This window comes from Bison bison, unplaced genomic scaffold (assembly GCF_000754665.1).
Source record: "Bison bison bison isolate TAMUID 2011002044 unplaced genomic scaffold, Bison_UMD1.0 scf7180017864371, whole genome shotgun sequence".
NCBI lineage: Eukaryota > Metazoa > Chordata > Mammalia > Artiodactyla > Bovidae > Bison > Bison bison.
In genome coordinates, this window is record NW_011494943.1 from 8,149,566 (window position 1) to 8,163,640 (window position 14,075).

General features: G+C 58.7%; 2 protein-coding genes and 1 long non-coding RNA gene across 4 annotated transcripts in view; 1 reads left to right on the forward strand and 2 right to left on the reverse strand.

The window, feature by feature from the left end:
* Window positions 1–5,426, reverse strand: part of CYGB (cytoglobin) — a 9,883-nt gene extending 4,457 nt beyond the window's left edge. For both annotated transcript variants that reach the window (XM_010856211.1, XM_010856212.1), the window contains exons 1-2: window positions 5,199–5,426; window positions 10–24 (exon numbers count right to left, since the gene is read on the reverse strand). In XM_010856211.1, coding sequence (XP_010854513.1) covers window positions 10–24; window positions 5,199–5,341 — 158 coding nt within the window. In that variant the 5' untranslated portion in view covers window positions 5,342–5,426. The remainder of the gene's footprint in view (window positions 1–9; window positions 25–5,198) is intronic.
* Window positions 5,427–7,960: 2,534 nt separating this feature from the next.
* PRCD (progressive rod-cone degeneration) lies at window positions 7,961–11,926 on the forward strand. The gene is made up of 5 exons (XM_010856214.1): window positions 7,961–8,034; window positions 8,327–8,395; window positions 10,731–10,811; window positions 11,200–11,291; window positions 11,624–11,926. The coding sequence occupies exons 1-3, from the start codon at window positions 7,961–7,963 to the stop codon at window positions 10,750–10,752; spliced, it is 165 nt and encodes a 54-aa protein (XP_010854516.1). The 3' UTR covers window positions 10,753–10,811; window positions 11,200–11,291; window positions 11,624–11,926.
* LOC105000378 lies at window positions 10,114–13,222 on the reverse strand. The gene is made up of 2 exons (XR_826726.1): window positions 12,771–13,222; window positions 10,114–10,361 (listed from the first exon to the last, which is right to left on the reverse strand). It is a non-coding gene; the product is annotated as an uncharacterized LOC105000378 (long non-coding RNA).
* Between the last annotated feature and the right edge of the window lie 853 nt (window positions 13,223–14,075).

The following is a 14,075-nucleotide window of genomic DNA, read 5'->3' on the forward strand; positions in this document are numbered from 1 at the left end:
GCCGACGGGAAGTTCACAAAGAACCTGCAGGAGGCAGCAGGCAGGCGCTGAGCAGGGGGCGGCCTTGGGCCCCACCCTGAAGTGTTCGGATGATGGCGGAGCGCAGGGAGGACCCAGGAGGGGCAGCAGGATGGGGCTGGGTTCTGAGGGTGTCTGGTCCCCAAAGCTCCCACAGGTGGGAGAGGGTGAGGGGGGAGAGGCAGGACCCACTCCCATGCCACCACGTGCAGCCGTCCCTCAAACACCGGCCCTTCCTCTGGCCGAGCTGGTGGGCATGAAGCCCCTCCCTGGGTCCCAGCCTTTTCCAGCAGTCAGATCTGCATGTCCTCTCCCAGGTCTCTGCCTTCCTTGCTCCCTTGCCTCTTGCCTTCCTCCCAGACACCACACGTTTTTCAAGGCCTGCTCCAGTTGCAGGTCACAGGGTAAGAGCCTGCCTTCTGGGAATCATGGGCTGGTGCTGATCTGGGGGGCAGTTAACTTTTCTGAGCCTCAGTTCCTCATCCACGAAACGGGCACCGCTGTTCCTTTCTTGAGAATCCTTGTGGGATGTTGGGAGGAGGCAATGAGAGAGCTCCCGGCAGTGAGGACGCAGGGTGCTCAGTGAAGGCCTTTGTTATGATAAGGTCAGAGCTCTCTTCCTAAACAAAGGAGGGCCCCAACCATGACTTAACTCCTGTCACGGAAGGGAAGGGAAGGGAAGAAATGAGACTCAGTCCTCCTCCCAATGCCGTCCCTTCCCTCTTCACTTCGTCCCTTCCCTGCCTCCCTCCTCAGCCTGCAGTAAACAGTCATCGGTTGATTTAATTAAAGATATCACTTGATGTCACCTGCCTGGTGTGGTTCTGTAAGTCCTTCCAGTCTGTCTGTATATCTGACCTCTCCAGCCAGCCTGTGCACACCTTGGGGCAGACCCCAGGGTGATCTACCCCTTCCCTCTCGGGTTTATCTGCAATTGTCTAATTCCCCCCAAATATCACATCCACTATGCACGAGTCCTGGGTTCGATCCCTCGGTGGGGAGGATCCCCTGGAGGACGGCATGGCACCCCACTCCAGTTTTCTTGCCTGGAGAATCCCCATGGACAGAGGAGCCTGGTGGGCTACAGTCCAGGGGGTGCAAAGAGTCAGACACGACTAAGTACACAGCACGTCACATTCACTGGGTCGCTCTCCCGCTCAGAAACGTTCCATTGCTCACCATTGTCCTACCGGACACAGTCAAAATTCCTTAAGATTCCAGGCTTGTTAGAAACTGCCCCACACCTGCTTCTCCAACACGGGGTCCATATTCTGTCCCTATGCACCAGCCCAACAGCTTCACTTAGCATCGGTAAAAGATTCCTCGGGTGAGCTGGCCTGCCCTTCCACACAATGGACCACCTCCCTCCTTCTTTCCGTGTGTCAGTCGGGCCTCTCCAGGAGCACACAGCCCGGGCCAGGGGGACTGTTTTCCTTCCAAGGCCATCAGTGGGTTCCCTGCCACCTTTCACGGCTTTTTCCCTTTCTACCCGTCTCGGTCCCACAGCCCCAGAGCAGAGCCTGGGTCTCACGCACCCTCTGACCCTTCACCCTGGCCCAGGGCCCTGCGGTTTGCAGGATGGTGATGACATTCGCGTTCCATCTCTCTCCCAGTAGGGACAGGGAGGTACGTGGCCAGACTCGATCAGAACTTATGTAACTTAACTGAAACTTCAGAAAAAGGAGGGACCGTCTTGGACCTGTTTTTTTCAGGTTGTTTTCACACCTTTGGAGTGTTCCCCTTTGTGATCAGAGAGAACTGGTAATTTGCTAAAATGACCCTTGGGGCAGGTCTCAGATCTGAGAGCTGGGATAGATGCAGGGAGAACAGCTGGCCCCCGCCACCCTTGCAGGCAACGAGACGGAGGCTGGCGGGGGAGTGACCGGGACACAGTCCACATGGAGAGCTGGGAGGGCCCCTTTCAGAGGCCAAGTGTGACCTTGGACAAATCACTTCACAACCTTCTGTCTGCAAAAGTGTGAGAGGAGTCCCTGCACCACTGCTCGCTACTTCACAGATATACTGGTGAGGACAAATGAGGTGATGGGTCTGAAAATACATTGGAAAAAAGCATCATAGTGAAGGACAGCTATGAAAAACGCAATCTGGCTTTAAATGGGGAATCTCTGACTTTGGAGATCTTACACGGCAATAAGAATACTAATTTCTACTTGGCTGGTGAACACCAACATGCAGAGCATGTCCATTTGTCGGGTTTCCTTTAATGCCACAACCAGGTGGGTATTATGATGAGGAGGTAACAGGGGCTATTTATTGAGCACTTACTATAGGATCTCATAAATCCTTGGGATACCATTCTGAGGTTGGCACTGTTTTTATCTCCATATCCTCAATGAGGAATTGCTGCCCAAGGCTGCCCAGCGGAGTGGGTAGCAGGACCAGGAAGGAGCCGGAGCAGCTCCCACATTGATGACTTCCCCAGTCCATCTCAGAGGCTGCTCTGCTGGGGATGGTGGCCTGGGACCCAGCGGGTCCGCTGCCCAACAACACCCAGCACCACGTTATGGCCCCAAGGAAGGACGGTCCTGCCAGGTCCCTCTTCTGAGCCGTGAGAGTCTAAGGGCCTGCACTCTGCCCCTTCATCCTGGGGTCTCTCCCAGGCCCCTGTGTTTACTCCTGACCCTCTCAGTCCCGGCCTGCGCTGCTGCTGGGAGAAGCCTCAGCGGCCAGCCTTGGGGAGTTTCTCAGCTTCCAGAGGCATCTGGGCTTCCAAGAGAGCCTGAAATAGGCCTGTCTGCGTTGGGGGAAGGCGGCAGTTACAACTGGGAGGGGAGCCTTCCTGGAGCATGGGTGCTCCCTCTGGGATTCTTCCTGCAGGGAAAGGAGGTGTGGGGTCTGGGTGGCCCCTCTGCTACCTTCCTTGTGGCTGCTGCCTCCTCAGGGGGTGAGACTGGCCCCAGGGCTACTGTCTCAGGCTCCACCTGGCCTGTGGATGGCCCGTGAAAACAGGAGGTGGTCAGGACAAAACTGGTGGGGTGTAGGATCTGGGGAGGGGCCTGATCTGAGAAGCTTATCAGTCTTGCCACCTAACACCGCCCACCCTGGGGCAGATAGCAGGTGCAGGAGTGAAAGAAAAGGGAGGCTGGTGGAACAGGCGCTGGGGGAGGGTCTGCTCCGCCAGCTTCTCTCCCAGGCTGGGCTGGGCTCCGGGCAACCGAGGTGGGGTCAGGTGAAGTGTAGCCGGGGGTTATCAGCAAGCCAGATCTAACTGCTATCTTGGTCTTCTTCTTGGGTTAATTGTGGGCCTGCGCACTTGGTAAACACCTCCCCAGCCCAACCCAGTCCCCTCTGAGAAACCAGCTCCCCCCAGGGAACTAGAGGGGCACAGAGAGAGAAAGAAAACCTTGCTGAGAGCTCAGACCCTCCAGAAACACCTCGGGGTTCAGTTGCTTCCTTGGCAATTCCCTACCCCCCTTTCCTGGGGAAGTTGGGTGGGATCCCAGGAGCGGAGTTGTGGACACATCTCCTGTGCTGGGCTTAGTCGCTCATTCGTGTCCGACTCTTTGTGACCCCATGGACTGCAGCCCGCCAGGCTCCTGTCCATGGGATTCTCAGGCAAGAACACCAGAGTGGGTGGCCATGCCCTCCTCTCATGTCCTTATTGGCAAATGGCAGGGTGTTGGGACAAAAAATAGCCATGGTCCTGTTAACCTCACCTCATTTCCTCCTGGTGACCCGTGTGGGTATCCTCCGCGTGCATCCTGAGACCTCAGTGCTAAAAGCCACCCCCCCCACCGCAGGATGCAGTCTGGCGCATCTGTGACTCTGCGACCCACCGTGTGGGTGCTCAATAGTGCAGAGATGCACCTCCCATGTCTGATGGCTTGGGAACCTGAAATCCCCTCTTGCCTTCTCCACCACCCTGGTTGTTTCTGAGCCTGGGAGCTGCCCAAATAGCTGTCTCTTCCTTGGGCGCCCTCCTGGAACTCCTCAAGAGTGCTGCTTGCTCTTTTTTTCCTCCAAAATCTGTTTCTAAGTTGGAATCAGGGCACATCATTATGGAGCTGGGTAGGTCCCAGGCTTGGGGGAGGCAGAAGGGAGAGAGTGTGGGAGAAAAAGAGGAGCCAGAGATGGGGCCAAGCCTGGGAGACAGGCATGCACTTCAACTGTCCTTTCCAATGGGAGGTTTCACCCCATCTTTAAACCAAAAGACTGCCCCGATCTGTCCTAGATTTGATAGCTTCCCTCTGCCAAGGACAGAGAGTTGGGGGTGAGTGTGGGTCTGGGGCCTCCCTGCCTGCACCCCCCAGGGACAAGCATGTGTGGGAAGAGAGCAGTGATCTGGAGCAGTAGTCAGGTACTAGCTTATGCACTCTGTGGGAATGGCATGCATGTGCACTGACTAGTGTGTAGGAGTGTGAATAACAGTGTCACTCTGTGTGTGCATCCCTTGGGGGCATGTGGTTCCTGAATGACCCCTGAGCCCAAGACCCATGACCTTTCCTCCCCAGACCTGGGGTTCAGGATGGGGCCCTGTTTCCTGAAGCTTCTCCCTTTCCCTCCATCAAACTCAGCAGGGACTGTATCCCCGGGGACTGTTTACTTCTCCACTCACCTGCACCTCACCTGGGAGCTCCCTGTTGGCCTGGCCCCAGGGGCAGGAAGGGACCAGCTGGGAAAGCGGGACCTCTGGGGTCCACTTCTTCTGACCTCTATTCTTTTGCCCTTTGCGCAGCCCTTCCAGGTCTCTGCATACGGGAAGGGGCTGAGCTGGAGAAAAGGGTTTGCTCCTCTTTGTCCTCTTTGGCTGATCCTCAGTTTTCTTGTCTCTAGAATGGGAAGCCCCCACGACCCCTATTGGAAAGGCCGTAAAACGTGTGTCCAAAACAGCTGCGGGTGGCTGAGGTCGCGGCGAGGTAGGCAAGGCTGGCTGAACCAGGAGTTCTGAGGCCCGGGAGAGGAGGGGGATGGAGGTGCCTTCCTTCTGTGCCTGGTTCCTAGTTCCTGGTGAGCCCCTCGCCCAGAGCTAAGAAGGGCTCGGCCAGGGCTTCGCCCACCCCAAGCCGCCCCAGGCTACCCGCAATCCCCCGACCGGCCCGGGCCCCAGTCGCAGCTGGGAAGGTGGCGCCCGAGCTCGGACCCGGGCCGAGCCCGCCTCTGCCCGGAGCCGCTGCCGCCGTCCTCCCCCGGGCCCGTCGCCGGGCCGGGACGACACCTACCTCACCAGGATGGCCACCCCCACGTCCTCGCAGTTGGCATAGAGCCGGGCCCACGTCGCCTGCACCGCCTTCCTCTCCGCCTCGGACAGCTCCTCGCTCCGCTCCCTGCGCTCAATCTCCATCTCGCCCGGCACTTTCTCCATGAGCAGCTCCAAGCCCAGCCCGGCTTCGCTCGGCGACGGCGGGGCGCGGGGCGCGGGGCGCGGGGAGCCGGGGCCGGCTGCGTGCGCGGCGGGCGGCGAGTGGTAGAGCGCGCCGGAGGGAGGGAGCGTGTCTGTCTGTGCGCGCCGGGTGTGTGTGTGAGTGTGTGTGTGTGCGCGTGTGTAGGGTATATGTGCAGGGGGCGGGGGACCGCGAGCGGGGGGCGGGGATGTGGTCTGCTGGAAAAAATGTGAAAAAAAATAAATCCGCTCCAAACCCCCAAACCCGTGTCCGTGAGCCAATTCCGGCAAGGTGAAGGATGGGCGGGGTGGGGGCGACGCGGGTGGCGCCTGCCCGCCCTCCAGACCGGAGTTTGATGGCCGGGCGGGGCAGGGGCGTAGGTGTGGCGGAGGTACTGGGGGTCCCGGGAGGAGGGGGCTGGCAGTCACCGGGCGCGGGGCTGCGCGGGCCGCACAGGAGTGCGCCGCGCTGGTGCGGGTCTGGGGGCGTGTGTGCACCCTTCCCGCCAAAGGGAACTGACTCTGAGTCAAACACTCCCGGGCATTTGCGGCGTGGCCGCGAGCCCGACGGGGCGGAGGCGAGCCCCTCCGGCAGCGCCGCGGTGGGAGCTGAGCTCCGGCTCGACTCCCGCCTTCCCCGAGCCAGCCACGGGGCCCTGGCGCCACCCCCAGCGCTCCGGACCCCAGACTCCGAAGGGTTTGGGACTGGAGTCATCTCCCTGCTCCAACACCTTACAGGAAAACCCCGGTGCGGGGACAGGAGGGCGGCCGTCGAACTTGAGCGGCCAAGAGGTCTGAGCCCCTCTTTGCTTCCCGCCAGCACCCCTCCCCCTCGGTGCACGCACGTGGCCTCAGAAAGAAGGCCCTGGAGGCCCTGGGTGACTTACCAATGACACGGGCAGGCCAAAACCTGGGACTCCCCTAATGCTGGCCCTGGAGGAACAAAGTTTGAAGGAGAGGCAGCCGACTGGGCAAAAGGGCCCTGCGGTGGGGATGGCAGGATGTCAAGAAGTCCTGGGGAGGGCCTGGACATCGGAGCCATCTCAGCTGCCAGGGCCTGGGTTAGGGAGGGGTTCTGTGGGTGGAGAAGACAAGTCCTGGTGGGCTTCTCAGGGAGGCGCGATTGGACCAGAGGTAGGGATGGTACCTCTGAGAGCCGCCCTTACGGTGGGGGTCCCACCTCTGACTCCCAGTTGAAGCCAGAGGCTGCAAGCATCTGAAAGCTGCGAGGGCACTTGTCGGGTGTGTCCACTTCTCCCTAAGGCTTCCCGGTGACCCTGCTTTTCCAACTCTGTGTCTACTGCTCAAGTTTTGCAAGAGGTGTAGCTTGGCTCTTCAGCTTTGGTTGATGTGCTTCTTTAAAAAATCATGTTTCCAAGTAGAGTGCCCTGGCACAGCCCCAGGTCTGGGCCTCGATGGAGTTCAGGGTCCAGGTACCTCGCTGGAACCCTGGCAGGAGGTCTCTTGCCATCAGGTCTCAGCTGAGGGAGGGCAGCGCCAGTGCCCTCCTCTGGGGGTCTTGGAGAGGGATAGAGGAGAATGGGTGGGCTCGTCGCTTAGGCCACTCCAGACCTGTGTCCTCGCTTTTGATCTGTGCTGCGCATGCTGCCTGGACCAAGGCAGAGCACGCTGTGCTGGGCCACCTCAGAAATTCCTCCGAGAGCTTCCCATGGCCAGTGCAGTGGCCTTCCAAACAGCGGCCCAAGAGGTTCCCCTGGGATGTGGACAGAAAGTAGGAGAAATTTACTTTCATCTCAATCTTTACAAGCTTTATGCATGTCTCTGGTGGCAGGACTGCATTTGCACAGTAATATGGTGTATAATTCATGAGTGGATGCATATAATTCCTTTATGAGTGTACCTATATGTTTCTTTCATGAGTGCACACTTAAATTCTGCTTCTAACTGAAGAGGGTATGTAATCGGAAGCGTTGGGTGAGGACTGTCCAGAGGTTAGCAGTGAACCATTTAGCCAGCCCTTCACTCCCTGGCCTCCCTGGTCTTTCTGGCTTCATAATCTATATTCTTCCTCCCCTCCTGACATCTCCCCTGTGACATCACGGCTCCACCAATACTCGAATTTCAGTTGCTGGAACATGCCTTGAGTTTTCACGCCTGCAGCCCTGGCAGAGTCTTCTGTCTGGGGGCCCACTCTTCCCTGAGCCCCTGCAAATTCAGCCAAGATGAGAGAGCCCAACTTCTCTCTGAAGTGTCTCCTGATGCTTGTAATTCCCAGAGAGTTCTGTAGGCGTCTTTAATCGCCTGAGTCTCTTCGCGGTGGGTGGTGGCCATTTGTTTAACTTGCCAGGGAGTTTGTTTTAGACTCTAAGCCCCTAGAGGGCCAGGCCCAGCGCTTAGTCATATCTACATCCACAACAGACAGAGGGCGATTTACCCGGCCACTGGGGGGACAACCTGGGCCCAGTGAGGTTAATCAGGCTTCACAAGGTCGGGTCTGCTGACCCCACTAATCAGCTTGAGCCTCCTAATCCATCGCCAGCAGGAACTTCAGGACGGAGGGCAGGGGCTCGGGAGAGCTGGTGGGGGCCATCTTGGCCTTCTCTTGCAGACTCGGTCTGGAGGGGATGGGGCAGCTGAGACATGTGCACCACCCTCTTCCTGCTCAGCACCTTGGCCATGCTCTGGCGCCGCCGATTTGCCAACCGGGTCCAACCGTGAGAAAATCACTGGGCCCGGGCTGGGATGGGGGAAAATGATTGGGCTGAAGGCGGGCAGGGGCTGCCTGGACTCACAGGGAGGCTGGGAGGGGCTTGCCGGGGAGCCCTAAGAGGATTCCCCTTGGAGTAGGGGGCACTCCGAGTTCTTCGAAGGTGCTGGCTGCGGCCTCCGGTCCCCAGAACCCAATATGGCTTAGGTCTTGCAGAAAAGCAGGAGAGGGGTCTGGGGTCTGAGCTCTGGGATCTGGATGTTACCCACAGCTCTGCCGACCTCTTTTCCCTCCCGCAGAGAGCCCAATGGAGTCGATGGGGCAGTTTCGGGCAGCAGCTTGGAAACAGACCTCCAGTCGTCAGGCAGGTAAGGCAGAAGAGCCTCGGGTGGAGCAGGGAGGGCGTCACGAAGGAGGCTGCCACTGTCCCTACTCCCTGCCCAGGCCCTGGAGTGTACGTGTGTGTGTGTACGTGTGTGTGTGTGTGTGTGTGTGTGTGTACGTGTGTGTGCTCCAGGCTGGCCCCTCACCCCAGCTCGCCTGTTCCCTGTGTGCCTACTGGGTAGGCGGAATGTCTGTTTTCTCCAGCTGGGTATGGGAGTCCCAGCCTTCCCCTGTGGACCCAAACTGTTCCGTCTTGCGTGGCCGAGAGTGGGGTGGTCCCCAGGGCCCCGCCGTTGGGAAGCGCAGCGGGAGAGGAGAGAGGGAGGAGGCATCAGCAGCTCTGTGATGCTCGGCCTGCCTTCCCCTCCCCCTTCTTCTCCCGCGGCCCCGCCCAGCCTCGGCAGCTCCACTGCCCGAACCTCCAGCAGGATTCGCTGTCTGGCCCCCAATAGAAGGCGCGGGAGGCGCATGACGTCACCGCCACCGAGTGCCATTGGCTGGGCAGCCCCTGCGGGCAGGACGCTGTCTCCAGTGGCCAGAAAATTAACTCTTTCCTCTTCTGAAGCCATGCGGCCTTTAGAAGGGGTGAAGTTTGGGTGGGGGGGGTAACGTCTGGACTTTCCCTTCCCCGGGTGACTAGTGTCCTTTGATGAGAGGGGCTCTATGCCCAACAATAAACACTGAAAAATCGACCAATATTTGTTAGGGACACACTGTGGGAGATGTTGGTCTGTGCCTGCGGGCCCACCTGGTGTGGGGGCCTAGCTGAAGAGGGACGTTCTCTCCTGTAACAGCTTCTTCTGAGCCCCTAGCACTGCTCCTCTTACTGCCCGTGAAAGACAGAGTGTGATGGCCTTGGGCTTCGGGGGACCCTGGGAGGAGGCTGTCTCCCCACAGGCTCCGATGGCTGAGACAGACAGCATGCACTCGCACGCTTGTCTGGACGCCCCATGCCTCGTCCAGGGTGTGGGGAACGTGCCTGCGCTGTGACCCCTAGATAGCTCGACATGGGCAATAGAACATGGGTCTTACTTCTCAGTCTTTGGATTCCCCTAGGTCTGGAATGTCAGAACCATGTTCCCCGGCTCCCCGCCCACCCCCCAACTCCATCTCTCTGACCTCCCCTGGTCCCCAGGAAGCCCAGGGCCTGTGCAGGAAGCGGAGTCATTTCTGTGATGCCCTTCCTCTTAGTTCCCCGACTGGGGATCCAGCCTGTACCTCCTGCACTGGAAGGCAGTGTCTTAACCACTGGTCCTCCAGGAAAGTGCCCTGGTCCTCACTGTGGGGTTTGGGTCTAGCATGGGGCAGGCATGCATGCTCAGTGGCTGTCGTGTCCGACACTGGGCAGCCCCATGGACTGTAGCTCACCAGGCTCTTCTGCCCATGGGCTTTCTTGGGCAATGAGTGGGTTGCCGTTTCCTCTGCGGGATCTTCCCGACCCAGGGATCAAACCCATGTTTCCTTCATTGGCAGGTGGATTCTTTACCACTGAGCCACCAGGGAAGCCTGGAGTGGGGCAGCCTGAGTTTAAATCCCACCTCCCCTCTTACTGAGAGCCTGTGAGCGAATTATGTAATCTTTTATTTATATGTAAACTGAGATTAATAACAGAGAGGTTGCAAGGTCTCTGTGAAGTTTGAGATAACCATTATAATGCACTGGCACAGAGTAACTGCTCAATTAACACCAGGTTCTCTCTTGCTGTTATGACATCACTGCTTTATTCTTCCCTGGGGGGCTCTCATACATTAACTCACTCAAAAGAGTCCCTGGCCCCAGAGGTCCGGCCCTTCAGGTATTTCTGGCTTTTGTCAGTGTTGCAGGAAACGGAGGGAGAGGGAGATGGAAAGGACTTGCTAGAGGTTGTCCGCCCAGTTTGTGGTTGACGTGGGACTGGCAGGTCTCTGACTTGAGAGTCCATCTCCTCCACATAAAATGCCCCTGGAGCTTCTGTCAGGAGAGAAAAGGCCAAATCTGGGACCATCTGGCCGGGCCTGGTCTGCTGTGGCCTTGCCAGGACTGTTAACTCCTCGGGACTCAGCTAACTGGAGAAACTGGCCTCCCATCTACCCCTCTCGCAGACAGCGGGTCCACGGAAGGCTCGCCTGGAAGTGGGGAGTGGGGCGGGGGGCGGTGGTAGATGGGAAATTTCTGCTCTCCAATTCCACTGTTGTTAATTCCAACTAGCTTCTGGGAGCGGGGGGCTCCTGTTCCTCTATTGTAGGGTGAATCTCTAGGTGCAGGGCTGGGAGAAAAAGACTGGAAACAGGGGCGGGTCATCCCCCCCAGTCCTCTGACTCCATATTCTTTCCTGTTTAGGGAGAAAGAGCCTCTGAAGTAAGCCCTGGTCTCTTGAGGCGGAGCTCAGCCCCAGGGCCTGGGATCAGCTGGCCACGGCAGGTAGGGCAGGGTCTGCAGCCTCGAGGGCAGAGGGCAGGGCTGGGGACAAGGCGGGAAGGACACAGAGTCCACAAAGCCTGGCCGCATGGGAGCGTGTCAGGCTGTGGTCACGTCGGAGGTTGAGCGTAGGAGGGTGGACTCCTTCCGGTGCCTCCTTCCCGGAGCCTGTTGTGTTCCAGGTCACAACGTAAGGGTTAGTTTTAAGAGAATGAGGGGTCATCTCAACAGCATTTTCTAGGCCTGGGGATGAGGTGGTGGTCCTGCTGGGGGCCTGAGGGCTGTCTAGAGGACTTCTTAGGGAGGTGGCACTCTGGGATGCCCACTCTGTAATGCAAGCCCCCGCTCTGGGATGGGAGAGCCAGCCCATCAGCTGGTTTTTCTCTTTCAGCTCAAGTCCCAGCGTGCCCCCTACCCCGGAAGGACGATGTGCTGGAAGCAGCAGCTGCAGGACGGGAACCAGGGAAAGCAGTTGTCGAGAAGGTAGACTTCCCTTTTGGCCCGGACCACTGGTCTGCACCACCCTAGGCCCTAGCGTGGGGCTCCTGGAGAAGTGGGCCTGGTCAGGCAGGTGGGAGGGCTGGAGGTCTTGAGCTCTGGGACAGGCTCCCTTCCTCGGAGGCGACCCAGAGAGAGGGACTCAGTGGGGTGCCCCAGCCCTGTTAACTCTGGGGCAACTCTTGCCACCTAGGGGGTGACAGGAGGGAACAGTAAGGAGTGAGGGGACTCCAGAAGTGAGGGACAGCCATGCCTCACGTTTGCCGAGGAGGGGCTGCCTGTCGTCCTCTGCTGAACCCTCACAATAACCCATGCAGGCTGGTCACGCGATCATCCACGGTTCAGAAACAGAGGAAACTCGCAGAGAGGTTCGCTGACTTACCCAGCGTCACTCAGCCAGAAAGTGGGGGACCCCAGGCTCATAAGGAGGAGGGGTGCAAGCCTCCTGAAACCACCTGGAACCTGTAGCTGCTCAGGGGAAGAAGCGGTTTCGCTGGCCTGGCCACCCATCGCTGGCAGCTCAGCTCGTCCAGAGCTGTATGGTGTCACTTGGCGGCAGTGGCACTCACGTCCTGTGACATTTGCCGCTGCCCGGTCCCCAGAGCTCCCCAGAGCTCACCCTGCTGGCGGCTCTGCTGAACCGATCACTAGGAAGGGCCAGCTGGGTCTATGAGGTGTCTGCCTGCAGCTGGATGGAAGCAACCCACAGCTTGTTCTGTGCGCGCGCGCGCATGCATGCGAGCCTGTGTTCCAACTGGGCAGTAGCGTGTGGGAAGGGAGAAGCGTGACACTTGTTTTTGTCAGTCTGCTGACTGCTCAGTAGCGGCGGCGGTGGCCTCCTTTGCCCCCAGCTGCTCTGCCGTTTCTCTCTCTTTACGATCCTGCCTGATCCCGAGTGGAGATAAAAGCAGATTTCCGCTTCTGCTCCCTGAGATCCAGGCGCAGACCCGGCAGGCAGCTGCTGCCCACTGCCTTGCGGCCATTCATTTTCCCAAGCCCCCCTCCTCCCACGTGCATCTCTCCTCCCTCTCCAGCCCCAACTGCTCACCCTCCCACCAGGAGCGAGGCCTCTGCCTGGCCAGCCCTGCTCCCTGACTTTCAAGAAAGAGGAGCTTCTGTAGACAGCAGGGAAGGCTGAGATGCAGCAGACTCGGGGAACCCACTCTCAAGGGACAGGGAGGAGGCACAGCCTGCTGCAGGGAGCCTGGCAGTTCCGTGGGAGCCTCAAAAAGTAGGGCAGGGCGGAGGCAGGGTAAGGGTCGCACCAGGGGAAGGAGCTCCGTGCTGGAGCTGAGTCAGAGCCCCACTGCCCGCCTGATATGGGCCGCAAGTTCGTGACCACCTGTCTCAGCTCTCGTCAGCCTGTCTTTCTCTGAGAGGCATCACCGTCCTGGTGGCAGGACTCACAGGCTGAGGGCCAGAGGGCACTGTTCCCAGGACCTGGCCTGTGCTCCCCGATCCTACCTTTGCGTTCATTCTCTAATCTCTTTGCCATATTCCTGTCACTTCATCCTGGCTGCCGCTCTCTGCCTGTCTCCTTCCACTGGGCTGAGGAACTGTCAGAGCAAGGTCGGCTCGCTGTACCGGGGCTGGCTCACCGCCCAGACACACATCCACAGAGTGACACCCCTTTGCAGCCCTGTTCTCAGAGCCTGCCCAGGAGGTGAAGGCGCCCCTGGGGACCATTAGCCGGAAGAAGGGAGGGAAAGCAAGAGGAAGGGGCTGCTGGAGGTGGGGGGAGGTGTCTGCCGGGCTTGGAGGCTGCCCAGGCCCTGGCAGCTGGGGTGCCATGTGGGCTGGCTGGGAGGGGCTCTCTCCCCCAGGGAGCAGGCTGGCTTTGGTGGGAGCAGATTGTGTTTACACCTTCCCCACACGCCCGGCCCACGCTCGCCTCTTATTCTCAGGGCTCTCCCACCCCTGGGCTCTGCACAGTCTGCATGCTGGCAGCTCCTATTGCAGAGTTGCCACCCTCGGCCGAGAACTCCTCTTCAGGAGGCTGCCCGGGGCCGAGGCGCCCTTTCCTCGGCCCACTATCTCCCGTCCCAGCAGCTGGGTTGAAGCCCGTGGAGGGGGGGGTGGGGGTGTGTGGACCCAGTGTTCCCAAGAAGCTGAGTCCGTCTCTCTCCCATTTCCTTGGTAAGAGCTGCTGCTTGGATATGAGAGCAGAAAAGTTCAGGGGCTTGGTAGATCAGCTGTAACAAGAGGGAGGGGATTAAGGGGAGACTCAAGAGAGAGAGCTGGGTCCCTCCTGGTCCAGGGTGTGGGCTGTTAGTAAATAATGATCAAGGATTTGAGAGCGAGGAGCCCAGGGTCAGAGCACCAGGTTGAAATCTTGACTCCACTGCCACTTCATACTTCTGTGGCCTTGGGTACGTTATTGAACGTCTCTGTGCCTGTTTCCTCATCTATAGCACAGAGGTAATAGTGTTAGTTTCCTGTCTCACAGGATTGATGTTAAATTAGATAATGTGTGTAGCGTGGAGAAGGAAATGGCAACCCACTCCAGTGTTCTTGCCTGGAGAATTCCAGGGACAGGGGAGCCTGCTGGGCTGCCGTCTATGGGGTCGCACAGAGTCGGACACGACTGAAGTGACTTAGCAGCAGCAGTAGCGTGCTTACCACGTTACTAAGTGTTCAATATATGTGAGCTAGTGGGATTGTGTTTGTAAACTGTCAGTTACTGAACAATTATAGAACAATCATTAGGTAAATCTAACAGCTAGAGTCCCTCCCCTCTTTCCCAGAGCCCTCCTGGCCTGTCTTTCCACA